Source organism: Natator depressus, chromosome 1, assembly GCF_965152275.1.
Source record: "Natator depressus isolate rNatDep1 chromosome 1, rNatDep2.hap1, whole genome shotgun sequence".
Lineage (NCBI taxonomy): Eukaryota > Metazoa > Chordata > Testudines > Cheloniidae > Natator > Natator depressus.
Window position 1 is genome coordinate 55,114,437 of NC_134234.1, and position 15,153 is coordinate 55,129,589.

Here is a 15,153-nt window from a genome sequence, read left to right on the forward strand (position 1 = left end):
CAGAGCCACAAGCTGACTATCCCAGATATAGTGCATGGAAAAAGCTAGTACAGACTTAAGTGTTTCTCATCTCAAAGTGACCCAGAAATCCTAAAAATAAAGGTCAAATATATTCCAAAAGCACCCAATTTATATTAGAATTTCTGGTTTACTCCTTAAATCCATCATGGACTACTGCCCAAGTACTACCTAAGAAAACTAGAGACCATGTTTTCCATTAATGATGTTAATATCTATGAAGTGTGGAGCTACTTCAGAGCATGTTTAAAGCAATATTAAATTGAGTATTTGTATTTCAAGGGAATGGAGATGTAGTTTCAAAGTGGACCACTGTGAGGACTTTGGCCCAGATCCACAAAGGGACTTAGCCATTGTGATGCTGAGCATCATGGCCCCTAGCTTTTAGGTGCCTAGGAGGAAAAGAAAAAAAAAAAAAAACCAGCCACCAATCACAGGAAGAACACTGATCCATAAAGCCTGAGTTAGGCACTTAATTTCCTATACAACGAATGGGGAGAGATTGGTACCAGAGACTGTGATCCACAAAACCAGCACGCTAGGTGGGGAGCCACCTAAGCTAGCCAATGTGTTAAGCCACACCCCTCTTACAGAGACAGGCACCAGGGGAAGATATGCATGCGGAGCCTGAAACAGCAACAGCAGCGGGAGGCCTCCCTTATAACCTTGAGCCTAGTGCATAGGGGGACTCACCCACGATATGGGAGATCCCCGGTTAAGTCCCCTCTCCTCCTGAGGGGGAAGGGATTAGACCAGGCACCTGCCACCTTTCAGGTCACTGCCTCAACTTCTGGGACACAGTCACTCACTTTCACTGGCCTAATTGAATAATGAAATATTAATTATTTAATTACAGTGGAACACCTTCAGTAGGAGAGATAGTGAGAGCCCCACATCAGAATCTCCCATAGCCTAGGGGAGTATCCTATGCCAAAAGGTTCTTCTCCTCTGCCTCCTCTTCCTTCCCACCACCAGCTGTTTTGTATGAACTTTTCTGAGGGGTCTGATCTGGTAGGTGGCCTCTGAGCACACCTACTAGATCAGGCCCCAGACACAACCTAGGTGGCTGTACATCTGCCTTCTCCAGTTTGCAGATCACTCAGGCATGATCAGGCAGGAGACAGGTGCCTAAAGAGAGACTGCAGTGCAGCTAGCAAAAGGTAAAAATATAGGCACCCACACAAGCAGAAGTTTTGTGGATCACAGTGGGACCTAAAAATGGGACAGGCTCCTAAGCCCCTTCCTGGATTGCACCCTTTGTCACTACTTCAGACCACACAGCACAACTTTGGCAAATGAGAATGGATGGGGACAGACAAGCTGGCCTTGGAAGAAAGAGAAAAGGAGACAGATCCAGGAGTTAATGAGGGCATAGGAAGATTCATAGCTACTTCAACACAACTGGAGCACTTTCCCCCGCTTCATTGGGCAAACTATTGGGCAATCAGAGGTGTCCAATGTAAAAGGGGTGTAAAGCAAATCAAGGTCGGTGAGATTTCGGTATAGATGGAGGAGTCCATTTTAGAAAGTTTAAGCAGCACCAGGCAATGTTGGTGGGATGGTTTTAGTCTGCTTGAACTACAGCTCTGTTTAGCTTCTTAAGCAAGTGCGCGTCTCCTCTCAACCCTCCCTTCATAGAATATCAGGGTTGGGAGGGACCTCAGGAGGTCATCTAGTCCAACCCCCTGCTCAAAGCAGGGCCAATCCCCAAATTTTGCCCCAAGCAGGCCAATGCTCAAACCACTGAGCTATCCCTCCCCCAATGCAATGTAGTCTCTTTCCTAGACTGTAATGAAAGATCATGACATTTGTGTGGGCTAACAATGCTGTGCCTTGTGTCTGACACATTAGCAAGGGAAATGTACTGCCCATGTGAGAGCCTAGCGGTCTCTTCCCTCACTTGCAAATGGCATTCGGATTTGGTTACTGGAAGCCCAGAGTCCAGCACATCAGCGATTTATTGAGGTGAGCAGTGTGTGTTACTTCACAGAAGCTGGCCTAACCAAGAGAGCGTAATGCTTGGGCGATGCATCAACAGAAGCGCAGGTAAGACAAGCGCTCTGGAAGAGATTTAGGGGTTAGTTCTCCATTCCTCCCAGTCAAGAACGAGAGAGGAAAGATGTCAAAGGAGATTTTAAATCAATCAGCACAGTCCCCAAATTCTCACTATACCAGGGGCCTACTCCATCCCCAGCGCGAATGAAAGGAGCCCCAGGGCTGTCCTGCACAGCTCATTGACATCCTGCAGCCCCAGAGCAGGCAGGCAGCAGTTTGTGTCTGTAACGCCACAGCTGCGTGCCTGGGACACTAGACAAGCCAAGAGAGCAGAGAACGGAGGAAGTGATGCACGTAGCAAGGGGAGGAATGCGGGTTTCGCCAAACACGCAGATCCCGCGGCAGGCACATCTGCGGCGGCTGCAGATCATTAACTCCCACAGCAGCAGGCTGGGTCAGGAACAACCCAAGAGGAAATCGCTTTGATTTTCTCCATCAGACGGCGTCTCACCTCCCCCCAAGGCCGCCGGGGGCCAGGGGCTCAAAGCCTCTTGCGCCTGCTGGCTCTGGGGAAGCCCCTCTCCCGCACGTGTCCCCCTTACCAGTCCTCTGCAGGCGGGGCTCTGTGCGGCTGCCTCCCGGGGCGACTCAGGCGAGGAACCCGACCCCCCCCTTCCCCGCGGCCAGAGAGCTGGGAAGTCTTGTGACTGGCTCAAAGTTTAGCTCAGGCACAGGCTCCCCTCCCTGGCCCTCTCCGCGCTTTGCAGACTCAGCAGGGCGGGTTTGTGTTTAAACTTCCTACGCTTTTAAATAAAAAAAAAAAGTCCCTCCCGGCCGTCGCTCCAGCTCTGTCCCTTTAGTGCAGCTCAGCTGCAGCGACTTCGCCTTCGCGGCTTTATGGCATTACCGCGGGGAGCAGGCGGCGCTGATTGATCCTTGTGCTGCGGGGGGGCAAAGCCACCGCTCCAGCTCCACACACCTGATCCCCATCATTGCTGCTCACGCCCTGCTGGCGGCTCAGGGGAGGTCGGCGAACTGCTGGCCGGTTGCAAGCCCAGGCAGGAGCTGAGCGGCCACTGGGGCAGCACAGAAGTCTCCTTGAAGGGAGCACCATGGCCGCGTGGCAACAGGCAGGTCCCTCACCCCTCAGAGCAGAAGAATGACAGGTTTCAGAGTAACAGCCGTGTTAGTCTGTATTCGCAAAAAGAAAAGGAGTACTTGTGGCACCTTAGAGACTAACCAATTTATTTGAGCATAAGCTTTCGTGAGCTACAGCTCACTTCATCCGATGCATACTGGGTGAGAAAACCTGGATTTGTGCTGGAAATGGCCCAACTTGATTATCATACACATTGTAAGGAGAGTGGTCAGTTTAGATAAGCTATTGCCAGCAGGAGAGTGGGGTGGAGGAAGGTATTTTTTCATGCTTTGTGTGTATAAAAGATCTTCTACACTTTCCACAGTATGCATCCGATGAAGTGAGCTGTAGCTCACGAAAGCTTATGCTCAAATAAATTGGTTAGTCTCTAAGGTGCCACAAGTACTCCTTTTCTTTTAGCAGAAGAATGAGTAGTTTGTGCATCGCATTCATCATACTTGGATCTCAGCGCACTTAGTACAGTGCCAATGAGTGCTGTGTCCCTTCCCATCTTAATGGTGTCACAGTTCATTTATAACAACAATTCCAGGCTCTAGCAGGACCCTGCTCCCGCAAACACTCATGAAACCTTATTTACACAACTAGCCCTTTGAAGTCTTTTCAATGTAAAGGCTCCTTTGGAGGGATTATAGTCACCTGGATAAAACTGTGTATATGCATAAACCTTTGCAGCATGAGGGCCTAGGTAAAGGGTAGCAGTTTTCACCCCTCAGCTATTCCAGTTGGACAGAAATGGGCCAGGAAATGCCCAGCCTGGAAATCACTATTGCTTAAGGACCTGATCCAGCTGCCACTGGCTTTAATGAGGGTGAACATGTCAGGAAAACTAAGCACATGGGTACTTCCAGGATCTTGTCCTAAGTCAATAATGACTGCAATAAATTCATACCTATCACCTTCAGGTTGGGGCCTTCTTCTAAACTATTGGCTTATTATAGGATTTGTTAATTAATATGGCACAGCAGTTTGAAAATGTGAAGTGCTCTATAAGGCCCCAGTCCTGTAATGTGATGCATGCAGGCAGACCCCTCCACCTGCGTGAAGCCCTATTGAAGTCAATGGGGCTTGTGGGCACACAGGGGTCCATCCACATGCATAAGAGTGCAGAATAAGGGTCCACGTGCCAAGGACCTATCTTCTTTTATGGTTCCTGTCACCTTGCCATCTAAGATGATTTTGGATCGCTTTGGATGCATTATTACAAGTTATCATTATGTAAGCCCTTCGCTGCTAATACACATCTGTAAAAATGCTGTCATCCTCTCTCTAATTTGTTTCTGTAAATCTATGCACTGTATATATCTGCTCTTTGGCCATCCGAGTGCACTTTCTGTCCAGTTTGTGGTGTTTGTCTATATAGGCCTTGATCCTGAAAAGCCTTATGCAGATACTTAGGGGTGGCATTGACACAGCTATATCAGGGGTGTGAAAAATCCACACAATCGAATTCTTCCATTGACCTTACCGCCGCTTGGTGAGGGGGACTAACTACAGGGATGGAGGAACCCCACCTGTTGCTATAGCGAGTGTCTACACACTGAAGTGCTACAGTGTGCTGTTGTGCCGCTATAATGTTTTAAGTGTAGACATACCCTTAACTTTCTGTATTGTGAGTGTGAGTCATCCCATTGAAGCCAATGCAATGACTCGCAGTGTGTACATGGGACTGACTGCTCACAATATATAACACATAGTGTGTAAAGTTAAGCACACACATACATCTTTGCAGGCGTTGGGCCTTTGATTGTAAACTCTGAGGCAAGGTGTTTTGGGTTATTTTGTGCCTCAACAGTACCAAGCACAATATCACCATTTAAGATTAAGGTTAATTAACAATATTCTAATTTGAGTAGTTCAATATTTACCTCCTAGTTAAGAAAAACAACTACTTTTTTGATGATCTTAAGGCCTTATCTATATGGGAAAGCTTTACCAGTTATACTGGTAAAACTCCATGTGGACACTCTTGCTCCAGTATAGGATTGCCTTTTTTCAGTTTATCTTAAATCCCTTCCCAAGTGACATAAAATAAACAAACAAAAAAAGGGCAATCTTATACCAGAATAGGACTGTTCACATGGATCTTATACAGGTATAACTATTCTGGTTTAAATTCACATCTTAGATTATACTGAAAAATATATCTGTGTAGACAAAGCCTTAGCATTTTTAATCAGCTGGGCCTGGGTGATTAGCCTTGTTAATTTGTCACTGCTTATTTTAGTTGGTACCTTTCACTAAAAGAACACCCTCGATTATATTTTTGTAGATTTTGTTCTTGTTTTCCACAGACTGTAAGGGTGTCTGGCTCAGATCCCCAAAGGTATTTAGGGATCTGGGCCTCTGACACTTGAAATGTTTTCTCTACTGATTCAGTCCTTTTCCACTGGGCAACTTCTGCCTTGTTTTTAGAGGGAGATTTTCAAAGAAGGAGTTTGGCACCCAACTGTCATTTGAAAATGTCTTTATTACAAAGAGAGCTGAAATTAGCAACACTGTGTGGGTTTTTTCCACCACTGTAACTTTTGCAATGATTTGTCATTAAAAAATAGCCTTCCTTTTGTGTCTCAACATCACTCATGATTTCAGCACAACTCCCAAAGCAGTATTCACTGCAGCTGCATGGCCCAGCAGAGGGAGCTCCAAGTGTGCTTTAGTAGGTCTTGTCCAAGAGGTGGTCACAGTGTTTGAGTTTGTTTGTTTAGTTGTAAATTTCTCAGTGATGAAATGGCAGGAATCATTGTTTTCTAAAAACGAAACAAAACCCCTTTGATGAATACTCAGAATTTGGAGCACTTTTATGCATGAAACTGAAACAAATGGAAGGTAAGGTATATTTTACACCTATAACCCATAATGGTATCTTTTAAAATGTGTTTTTCCCCCTTTCTCAGTCAGTTTTCCTTTTGCTTAGTCCTAGTAAATGATCTTCCTATGAAAGCTGGCTCTCTGCATTATAGTTACTATATTTATACCTGATAACATAAATTCCTTAAACTTTTCATAAATTCCAGTACTAACCAAACAACAAAACCGTGGTTCTGTTGGGTTTCATTTGGTTTGATACATTGGATTAGGCTTACTGCAGCCAAGAGTTAAAGCAGAGAGGTACGTATGAGACTGCATTGGGGAGGGAAACAGACCACATCCAGGCTAAGTGTAATGAATGTATGGAATAAGCCACTATTAAGATCAATAAGTAGTAAATTGTAACTTATGTAAGGTAAATAAAACAAATGAATTAAATAAATAAGTAAATGTGTTTAAGAAACAGCTAGACATTTTTGGAAACTAGCAAGATGAGGATGAGAAGATGAGGATGAGCTTTTACATTTACCCTTTTGATGATAAAAGCTTTTACATGTGCTAGGGTTTTTTTTCCTGAAATGAATCCTGCAGTCCTTGTGGGACACACAATATGGATTCATTTCAGCAGGGGATTATGTGTGTGGAATGTATTCAGGATCAGAAGGAAACTATTTAGAGGAGAGTGTGTAAATGCAGTAGCTTGATTTCCCGTTCTGTATTCCTTGTGTAACAAAGTAGGAATGTGATATTTTGCAATGCATGGTTTAGTTGAGATGCTGACTTTTCCCACGAATCATTGTGCTCAGAATATACAAGTAGCAAGGGTGAGGGAACAACTTGAAAGGCCTGTGGATCTGATTCTCTATTGTCTTTTACACCAGTTCTGCAGGCATAAAGGAGCTGTAAACCAACCAGATATGCTTCCTACATAATAGAAGTGGACTTGAACCAAAATCTGAGATCAGAACACCTCTGACTTTTCATTGTTCAAAATATGTATCCAGGGCTGACTTTTGTGGCTTGGGCCGAATTCTAATTACTAGTACTTTTATTATTACTAACTGTACAGCACTGTCTATGCTTTACCAGTGTTGCCAGCTCTCATGGTTTATCATGAGACTCAAGAGACTTGGTGTATTTTCTTAAAGCCCTGTCATAAAAATAAAGGGAAGGGTAAACACCTCTAAATCCCTCCTGGCCAGAGGAAAAACCCTTTCACCTGTAAAGGGTTAAGAAGCTGAGACAACCTCGCTGGCACCTGACCAAAATGACCAATGAGGAGACAAGATACTTTCAAAGCTGGGGGTGGGGGGAACAAAGGGTTCTGTCTCTCTGTCTGGTTTTTCTTTTTTTTTTTTGCCGGGACCAGAGCAGGAATGCAGGTCAGAACTCCTGTAAAGGGTTAATAAGCAATCTAGTTAGATATGTGTTAGATTCTGTTTTGTTTAAATGGCTGATAAAATAAGTTGTGCTGGATGAAATGTATATTCCTGTTTCTGTGTCTTTTTGTAACTTAAGGTTTTGCCTAGAGGGATTCTCTGTGTTTTAAATCTGATTACCCTGTAAGGTATTTACCATCCTGATTTTACAGAGGTGATTCTTTTACTTTTTCTTCAATTAAAATTATTCTTCTAAGAACCTGATTGCTTTTTCATTGTTCTTAAGATCCAAGGGTTTGGGTCTGTGTTCACCTATGCAAATTGGTAAGGATTTTTATCAAGCCTTCCCCAGGAAAGGGGGTGTAGGGCTTGGGGAGATTTTTGGGGAAAGACGTTTCCAAGTGGGCTTTTTCCCTGTTATATTTGTTCGACGCTTGGTGGTGGCAGCAATAAAGTCCAGGGACAAAAGGTAAAATAGTTTGTACCTTGGGGAAGTTTTAACCTAAGCTGGTAAAAATAAGCTTAGGGGTTTTTTCATGCAGGTCCCCATATCTGTACCCTAGAGTTCAGAGTGGGGAAGGAACCTTGACAAGCCCCAGCTCCTGAAGGCAAGTGATTATATTAGAATCTTAGCTTTCATTTTTTAAATAAAAGTACGAATCTAACCTTCACGTTTGTGGAGGAAGGCTTGAAACCATGACCCGAGTGTATCCTAAAGTGTCAGAACGTAGAAGACAAATAAATAGAACCATAAATGCTTAATTTTGAGGGTTCTAAATGAGATTTTTATGCTGATCTTATTATTTTTGGAAGTCCAATTCATCCTGAGGTTGGCAGTACTGTTTTACAGCCATTTAAAAAGACATGAGTCTAGTTCTGATCTCAAAGCCATTTTCAGCAGTGTGAATTGACAGTGGTACATTAATAGACAGAAATGATCATGCAGAAAAGGCAGAAGCATTCAAGAAATATTTCTGTTCTGTACTTGGGGAAAAAGTGGGATGGTGTATTCATATTAGATGATGATGATAAAACACTTTCCATAGGCATAGTTTCAATTCTATATTTGGGAAGGTAGTTTCAATCAGCCCAATGGAACTGCGGGGAGGGGGGAGAGGAGCAGCCTACCTGAGGCTTGCAGTTTGGGGGGGACAATGCCCCCTGTTCCCCAGATTTACACACATGATTCCAACAGTAACTCAGGTGACTGTTAAAAAACAGCTATGAATATTCTACATTTTAAAATCAGCAGGTCAGGATAATTTGTATCTGAGAGTTTTAAAAAAACTGGCCAAGGACCTCACTGTATCATTATTGTTAATTTTCAATGTTTTGAAACAGTGGGGAAGTTCCACAGGACTGGAAGAAAGCTAATATTGTGCCAATATATAAAAAGGGTAAATGGGATGACCTCGGTAATTATAGGCATGTCAGCCTGATGTTGATCTCAAGCAGAATGGTGGAATAGTTGATACAATAACTTTATTATTAAATAATTAAATTAATATAATTAATGCTAATCAACATGGACTTATGGAAAACAGATTTTGTCAAACTAATTTAGTATCTTTTTTTCATGAGATTACAAGTTTGGTTGATAAAGGCAATATGTTGATGTAATATATTTAGACATCTGTAAGGCATTTATCTTGGTACCACACAACATTCTGATTAAGAAACTAGCAAGGCTGGCACGCAATAAATAGATTAGAAGCTGGCTAACGGATAAGTGCAGTGTTTAGCTCTAATGGTGCAAGTGGCACAGTAGTGCCATGGCCCACAGGACTGTGGGGGTACTCTTTACCTGCTGTGATACCACTCATTCAGTGCGACTCACTCCTATTTGGCCCTCCCACCTCTCTGCCAGATGGAGGGGGGCTGAGCCAAACCTGAGCAGTGCTGCAACCCCATGTGCCAGGTTGCAATACCATTCTCCACTTGAATTTGGCCCACTCCTTGTGCACGCAGGATGGGCGATGGGAGCAAGCGGAGCCTCTGAGCAGTGAGGATCAGGCAGAGCCATCCTAGCTGGGGATGGGAGTGGAGCAGTTAGCCAGGGGGCTGCCAGTGAGTGGCCAGGAAGGTCTGGAGGTCAGTGGGTGAGGGGCTGGGAGCAAGTTGTTGGTGGGCTATGGGGTGAGTAGGGAGTGTTGGGGGACTGTGGGGGTAAGCAGTTGGGGTAAGTGGGGGATTTTGAGGCTGGTGGGGTGAGTTGTGGGGTTTATGAGGGAATGGGGAATATTGCGGAGGAGGGTAGGTTGGAGCTGGCATGTTGGACATAAGCAAAATTTTAGGTTCTAGAATTAGAAAGGGGCCCTTAACCTATTCTTGCACCAAGGCCCTCTATGGCCTTGTTACATCACTGGATAGATCTCAAAATGAAACTGTAAGTGGCAAATCATCATCAAGCAGGTGTGTTTCCAATGGGGTCCCACAGGGATCAGTTCTTAGCCCTACACTGTTTAACATTTTTATCAGTGGCCTGGAGTAAAACATAAAATCAGCACTGATAAAGTTTGCAGATGATACAAAGTTGGGGGGAGTGGTAAATAGGGAGCAGAAATTTGATAATTGAGAACTCTTCAGTGTAGACACAAAGGTATAATACAACCCAATTGCTGGAAGTTGAAGGTAGGCAAATTCAGACTCTAAATAAGGTGTACATTTTTAACAGTGAAGGTAGTTAACCATAGGAACAACTTACCAAAGGTTTTGGTGGATTCTACATCACTGGGAATTTTTAAATCAAGATTGGATGTTTTTCTAAAATATATGCTCTAGTTCCAAGTCCTATGGCCTGGAGGTTAGACTATATGAACACAATGGTCCCTTATAAGCTATGAATCTATTATTTCAATGCAGCTACTCCTGATTTTCCCTGATGTAAGTGAGATCTGAACCAGGTCCATGATCCTTGCCCTGAGATACTTACACTCTAATTAAATTTGTGACAACAACCCATTAGAGTCCCATATGCTACATACACAGTAGCTAAACTGTCAGAGTGACCTGGGTTTACTCTTTTGAACATTATTGAAATATTGTAACCTAGCACCTTTCTCCTACCACTGCTTTTCCTTTGTGCCTAAATTATTCTGGCTATTCCTTTTCAGTAAACTGTGGGCCTCTAATGCATACATTTTGGTTTTTAATGCTTAAAATCAGAGTTTCCAATTTTACCTGATTTTTATCTTTTTTTTTTTTTAAATCAAGGGCAGAATTAAAAATGGGTTCACCAGGACTTGCTGCTGAAGCTAATTTCTCTGAAGCCTCAAATGAGGTTCTCCAATATATGCCTCAAAGTGTTTTGTGAAGCCTTGGCTATATACTCCTCTGCAAATTCAGGGACCATTTGAAGTGAATCGGTCCTAATTGCAGTGTGACGCCCTGGCACCCCCTTATTCACTACTGTCATGTAATTAGGATATGTTTTGTACGAAGTGTGCCTTATGAGGTATCACTGTAAAAATCTTGATCAGCTAGATATTAATATCTCGTTGGATTGTATGTGCTACCATTGTAGGTGAAGCTATGAGGTTTGGCTGTGTATGTGCTACTGAAACATGTTGTGAGGTTGAGAACAATCACAAGCCGCCCTTCAGGTACAACAATAGAAAGGCCAAACAATGTAAATGGCTTGTTGAGGAAATGCACACAAGCACAAGGATTACCCCAGGAACAGTGTACAATAGAAACCACTCAGAGATAGCACTACACAATGGAGGCTGCTTGACCCAGGTCACAGCAAAAGAACTTTCCAGCAAGTTGGAAGAAGAAGATATAAAAGGGAGAAATGACATCATGAGGGGACCTCACTCCCTCTACAACGACACACCTGAAAGTACCAGAGGAAAAGGACTGAACTGGGGGGGAAATGAAGTGCTGGTCCCAGGCTAAAGGGATTTCTAGCCTGTGCATGGAAACTTGGTGGACTGCTTGTATGACCATGATTCATCCTATCTAATATTGTAGGCTTAGTTTGCGTTTTGTTTTATTTCTTACAGTAATCTACTTTGATCTGTTTGCTATCACTTATAATCACTTAAAAGCTATCCTTCTGTAGCTAATAAATCTATTTAATATTTTACCTAAAACACTGTGTATTGCATGCAGTGCAACGGGGATAAATCTCAGCTCATGAGCAAGAGTTGGTGCTCGTCCACTTTCCTTTGTAGAAGTGGCGGACTGGGTAATAAATTCATACTGGTTGGGTTTTGACCAGGGTAGGGTGGTACAGCTCTGGGGTCTTAGGCTGGGGAGCTGGCAGGGCTGGCTCTAGGATTTTTGCCGCCCCAAGCAAAAAAAAATTTGGCCGCCCCAACTCTGCCCCTTCCCCAAATCCCCGGCCCCACCTCCTCCCCCGGGCGTGCTGCATTCCCCCCCCCCACCTCTGCATTGCTTCCTGCGGCTCCCTGCCCTAGCTCATCACTGCTCCACTTCTCCCCCCTCCCTCTCAGGCGAGGGAGAGGCAGCGCGTTCAGGGGAGCAGACGGAGCAGAGGTGAGCGAGGGGGGGAGGGGGAGCGCAGGAAGTAACGGGGGGGGGTAGAGGAACTGCTCCCTGCCCCAGCTCGCCTCTGCTCCACCACCGCCACCTCCCCCAAGGGCGCCACCGGCGTGGCTTCTCCTCCCTCCCTCCCTGGCTTAACAGCTGTTTTGTGTGCGGCAAGCCTGGGAGGGAGGGGGGAGAAGCGGAGTGGCGGTAGCATGCTCGGGGAGCAGGTGGAGGCAGAGCAGAGGTGAGCTGGGGCACGTTTCTAGGGGCGGTATGGCCAGCGCCCGAATGCCGCCCCTAGAAATGTGCCGCCCCAAGCACCTGCTTGTTTTGCTGGGGCCTAGAGCCAGCCCTGGGAGCTGGGAGTATTTTGGCTGTAGCTTCTCTATTATGGGCTCATGAGTGGCTGGCCAGAGTATTCATGAACACAGCTGGGTGTGGTCCCTGCCAGTGGATGTTGGTGTCAGCGTAAGCCTGGAGGGCTTCGCAGCTTGTCACAACATCACAGTGCAAGAGGGAACCAGAGTGAGACAGAGGGCTCAGCTGTACCTCACTTCCAGGGGGCACCCTGCGGGGGGAACCAGTCACATGCAGTTCATGAAAATCCAGTTTACTAGCAACAAATCAAGCATGCAAGATACTGTGCATATATTTACAAGTACCAACAATAATACATACCTCCAAAAAAAAAGTGTGCAGTGCTTTACGCAGCACTTTTCAGCTGTAGATCACAAAGCACTTTACTAAAGAGGGCAGTATCATTATCCCCATTTTACAGAGGGTGAAACTGAGGCCTAGAGAGGTGAAGTGACTTATCCATGGTCACCCAGAACATGAGGTAGGAACACCTGGTTCTTCTGAGTCCCCCTGGAAGTGATGTAAAAATGGGGGCAATGTGTAAAACAGTTAATATTTGCAGACAATATGACTGTAGGGCCGAACATTTTACAAAGAGTGAATCTGACCTCGTTCTAAAAAGCTGAATGGGAATTAATATTGCAGTTCATGTATCCGCCATACATATTCCTGGAAAAGAAAATGCTTTTGCTAACGTGCTGTCAAGGGATTTCAACATCTGTGAGGAGGTATCATTAGAGAAAACGCAATGTTCATATTTGCTTAAGATGACTCAGTTATTTTTAAGTAGAAGCCAAATGGAGCTGTACACAGACACACTCTTCTGCTACATCTGCTTCACATGATCTCCACACCAGGTCCTTGCCTCACATCTCTGCTATCCCTAAGGTTTTGTCTAAACTGGGAAAATAAGTCATGTCTGAAAATGTCTAAACAAATATTTTTAACTAATATTATTATAAACATGACTTGGGCCCAGATGGTACTTAGGTGCTTAACTCCCATTGATTTCAATGAGAGAGAGATTCATAAACCCCTTTGAGATTCTGAGCCTTGGAACCTAGTGTAGACAGAGCAGGTCATGTTTAAAAGACTATTAGCTGGTCATGATCAACCCTAGACTCCTGCATAGGGAAGAGTTAACATGTTTTCAAACATGACTTATCTACCCAGTCTAGACTAGTCTCACACTTCTGTATGGGTTTTGCCTCAATAAGGAGGGGGTTAAAAGTCAACAAGGAGGTCACGATTTGTCCCAGGGCTAATAAATGGCAGCTTTTAGAGACCAAACCAAGAGTCTGGTGGAAGCACACTAAGATCCTCTGTGGGAGCATCTGATTATGGGTCTCAAGCCAATTGTCAGGCTAGCAGAGGTGGGAGCCCTGTGCAGACAGGGAAGTAGAGAAGGGGAGAAAGTACAAAGATCAGAGACTTTTGGGTTCTGTGAAGGGTTTGGAGTGTCCTTCAGGAAGGGATAGGATATTAAACCCTGATCCTGCAAGCACTTATGCACATACAGAACTTTATACACAGGAATAGTTTCATTGGCTCCAACGGCCCTATTCACACATGTAAAGTTAAGCATGTGCTTACGTACCTGCAAGATGGTGGCCTTTATTTGTGTGTATGTTTTTAAAAGGAGTTGGGTCCTGTGTGACTCTTACGATTGTGCTCTCGGTTACACCCAGGCAGCCCCATTGACATCAACAAGCGATAGGCGAGAACAGCAATTGTAAGTATTGGCTGACTAGATCTAACTAAAAAGAGAGATTGTTAACAGATGAAAAGTCAGGAATGCTAATAATTCAACATCTGGGAACCATTAGCTTAGCCTCTTTGGCCAGATTCACAAAGGTATTTAGGCACTTAACTTCCACCGATTTCAATGGAAGTTAGGAGTCTAAATACCTTTGAAGAGCTGGGCTTTTTGAAGTCAGTGAGGGCTGGGGAAGGAAGTGAAGCACTCTGCAGGGTAGAACCCAGAAAGCAAAAAGAGAGGAGGAGAAGAAGTTTCGTTCATTTAATTTCAAAGTTTAAAAAACTGGCTATTAAAACAGGGCTACCTCCAAAGCGGAAGGAAAAGCATTAATTTGATAATAAATAATATTTGTGGCTGAGAAATGGGTGCAGAGTGCTGATCTGTTAGAGGAGAAAGGGGAACGCTATTTTTATTAATAAAATGGTATTATTGCACTTTTGTAACAGAATTTTTTTCAGTAATAATATGGGGGCTATGCAGAGACTGAATGACTTGTCATTTGGCCTCATTAGCTATCCTCTCGAGTGACCAAACAATTGCCTTGTAAAATGGAGAATTCCTCCTATTCCCCTGAAAATAAATATTAATCATTTGGCCATAATGCAGAGGGAGTGGCCTGTCTCTATTATTTTTTGCTCCATTCATCACAAACCTTCTTGTTTTTGTTAACTAGAAACCCGATCTTCCCATTTTGAGGTTAGTTACACAACCACAACCCTTCTGAGGCTTCAGTGTAATAGAGTCTTGCTTAATATCCTCATTTTCTACTCTCCAGTTCAGATTTCCTGTCCTTTGGCATTCGAATTTCTGTTTTCTATTTTTTTAGACATAAACCAAATTAAACAACAATGCAAATAAACACTGAGTCCAAAAGTCTGCCTTCATACTATCTTATGGAATTTATTGTAATTAGCATGGCTGTATTAAATTTGTAGGGCAGTGTTTTCCAAACTTTTTTGGCCACGGAACACTTTTTAGCCTATTACAGAACACTTAGTAATATTATTTTGTAGTCGTTTGGTTTTCAAATAAAAAATTGCGTTATTTATGCTCAAATATATTTTATTTTATAAAACAAAGCAAAAATACAAATTTAAAATAACTTGAACTAACAATTTCTAACTGGAAAGCGCATATAAAGTAGTACAAAAATCAAGTGCAAGAGTTAAAATTAAATTCTAGAT

General features: G+C 43.8%; 2 protein-coding genes across 6 annotated transcripts in view; one reads left to right on the top strand and one right to left on the bottom strand.

The window, feature by feature from the left end:
• LOC141991769 (phosphatidylinositol 3,4,5-trisphosphate 3-phosphatase TPTE2-like) overlaps positions 1–15,153 on the bottom strand; it is a 72,562-nt gene that overhangs the window by 38,397 nt on the left and 19,012 nt on the right. The window contains exon 1 of one of the 4 annotated variants that reach the window (XM_074960087.1): positions 2,921–3,021. The exons of 1 other annotated variant lie outside the window; for it this stretch is intronic. In XM_074960087.1, coding sequence (XP_074816188.1) covers positions 2,921–3,006 — 86 coding nt within the window. In that variant the 5' untranslated portion in view covers positions 3,007–3,021. Of the gene's footprint in view, positions 1–2,524; positions 2,592–2,615; positions 2,750–2,920; positions 3,022–15,153 lie in introns of those variants that run through there. 2 more of the 4 variants (XM_074960089.1, XM_074960098.1) reach the window with 2 other exon arrangements.
• Positions 1,965–15,153, top strand: part of LOC141991808 (fibrinogen-like protein 1) — a 28,981-nt gene continuing 15,792 nt past the window's right edge. Inside the window, exon 1 of one of the 2 annotated variants that reach the window (XM_074960126.1) lies at positions 1,965–2,064. In XM_074960126.1, the coding sequence (XP_074816227.1) occupies positions 2,045–2,064 (20 nt within the window). In that variant the 5' untranslated portion in view covers positions 1,965–2,044. Of the gene's footprint in view, positions 2,065–7,343; positions 7,363–15,153 lie in introns of those variants that run through there. The other variant, XM_074960135.1, reaches the window with a different exon arrangement.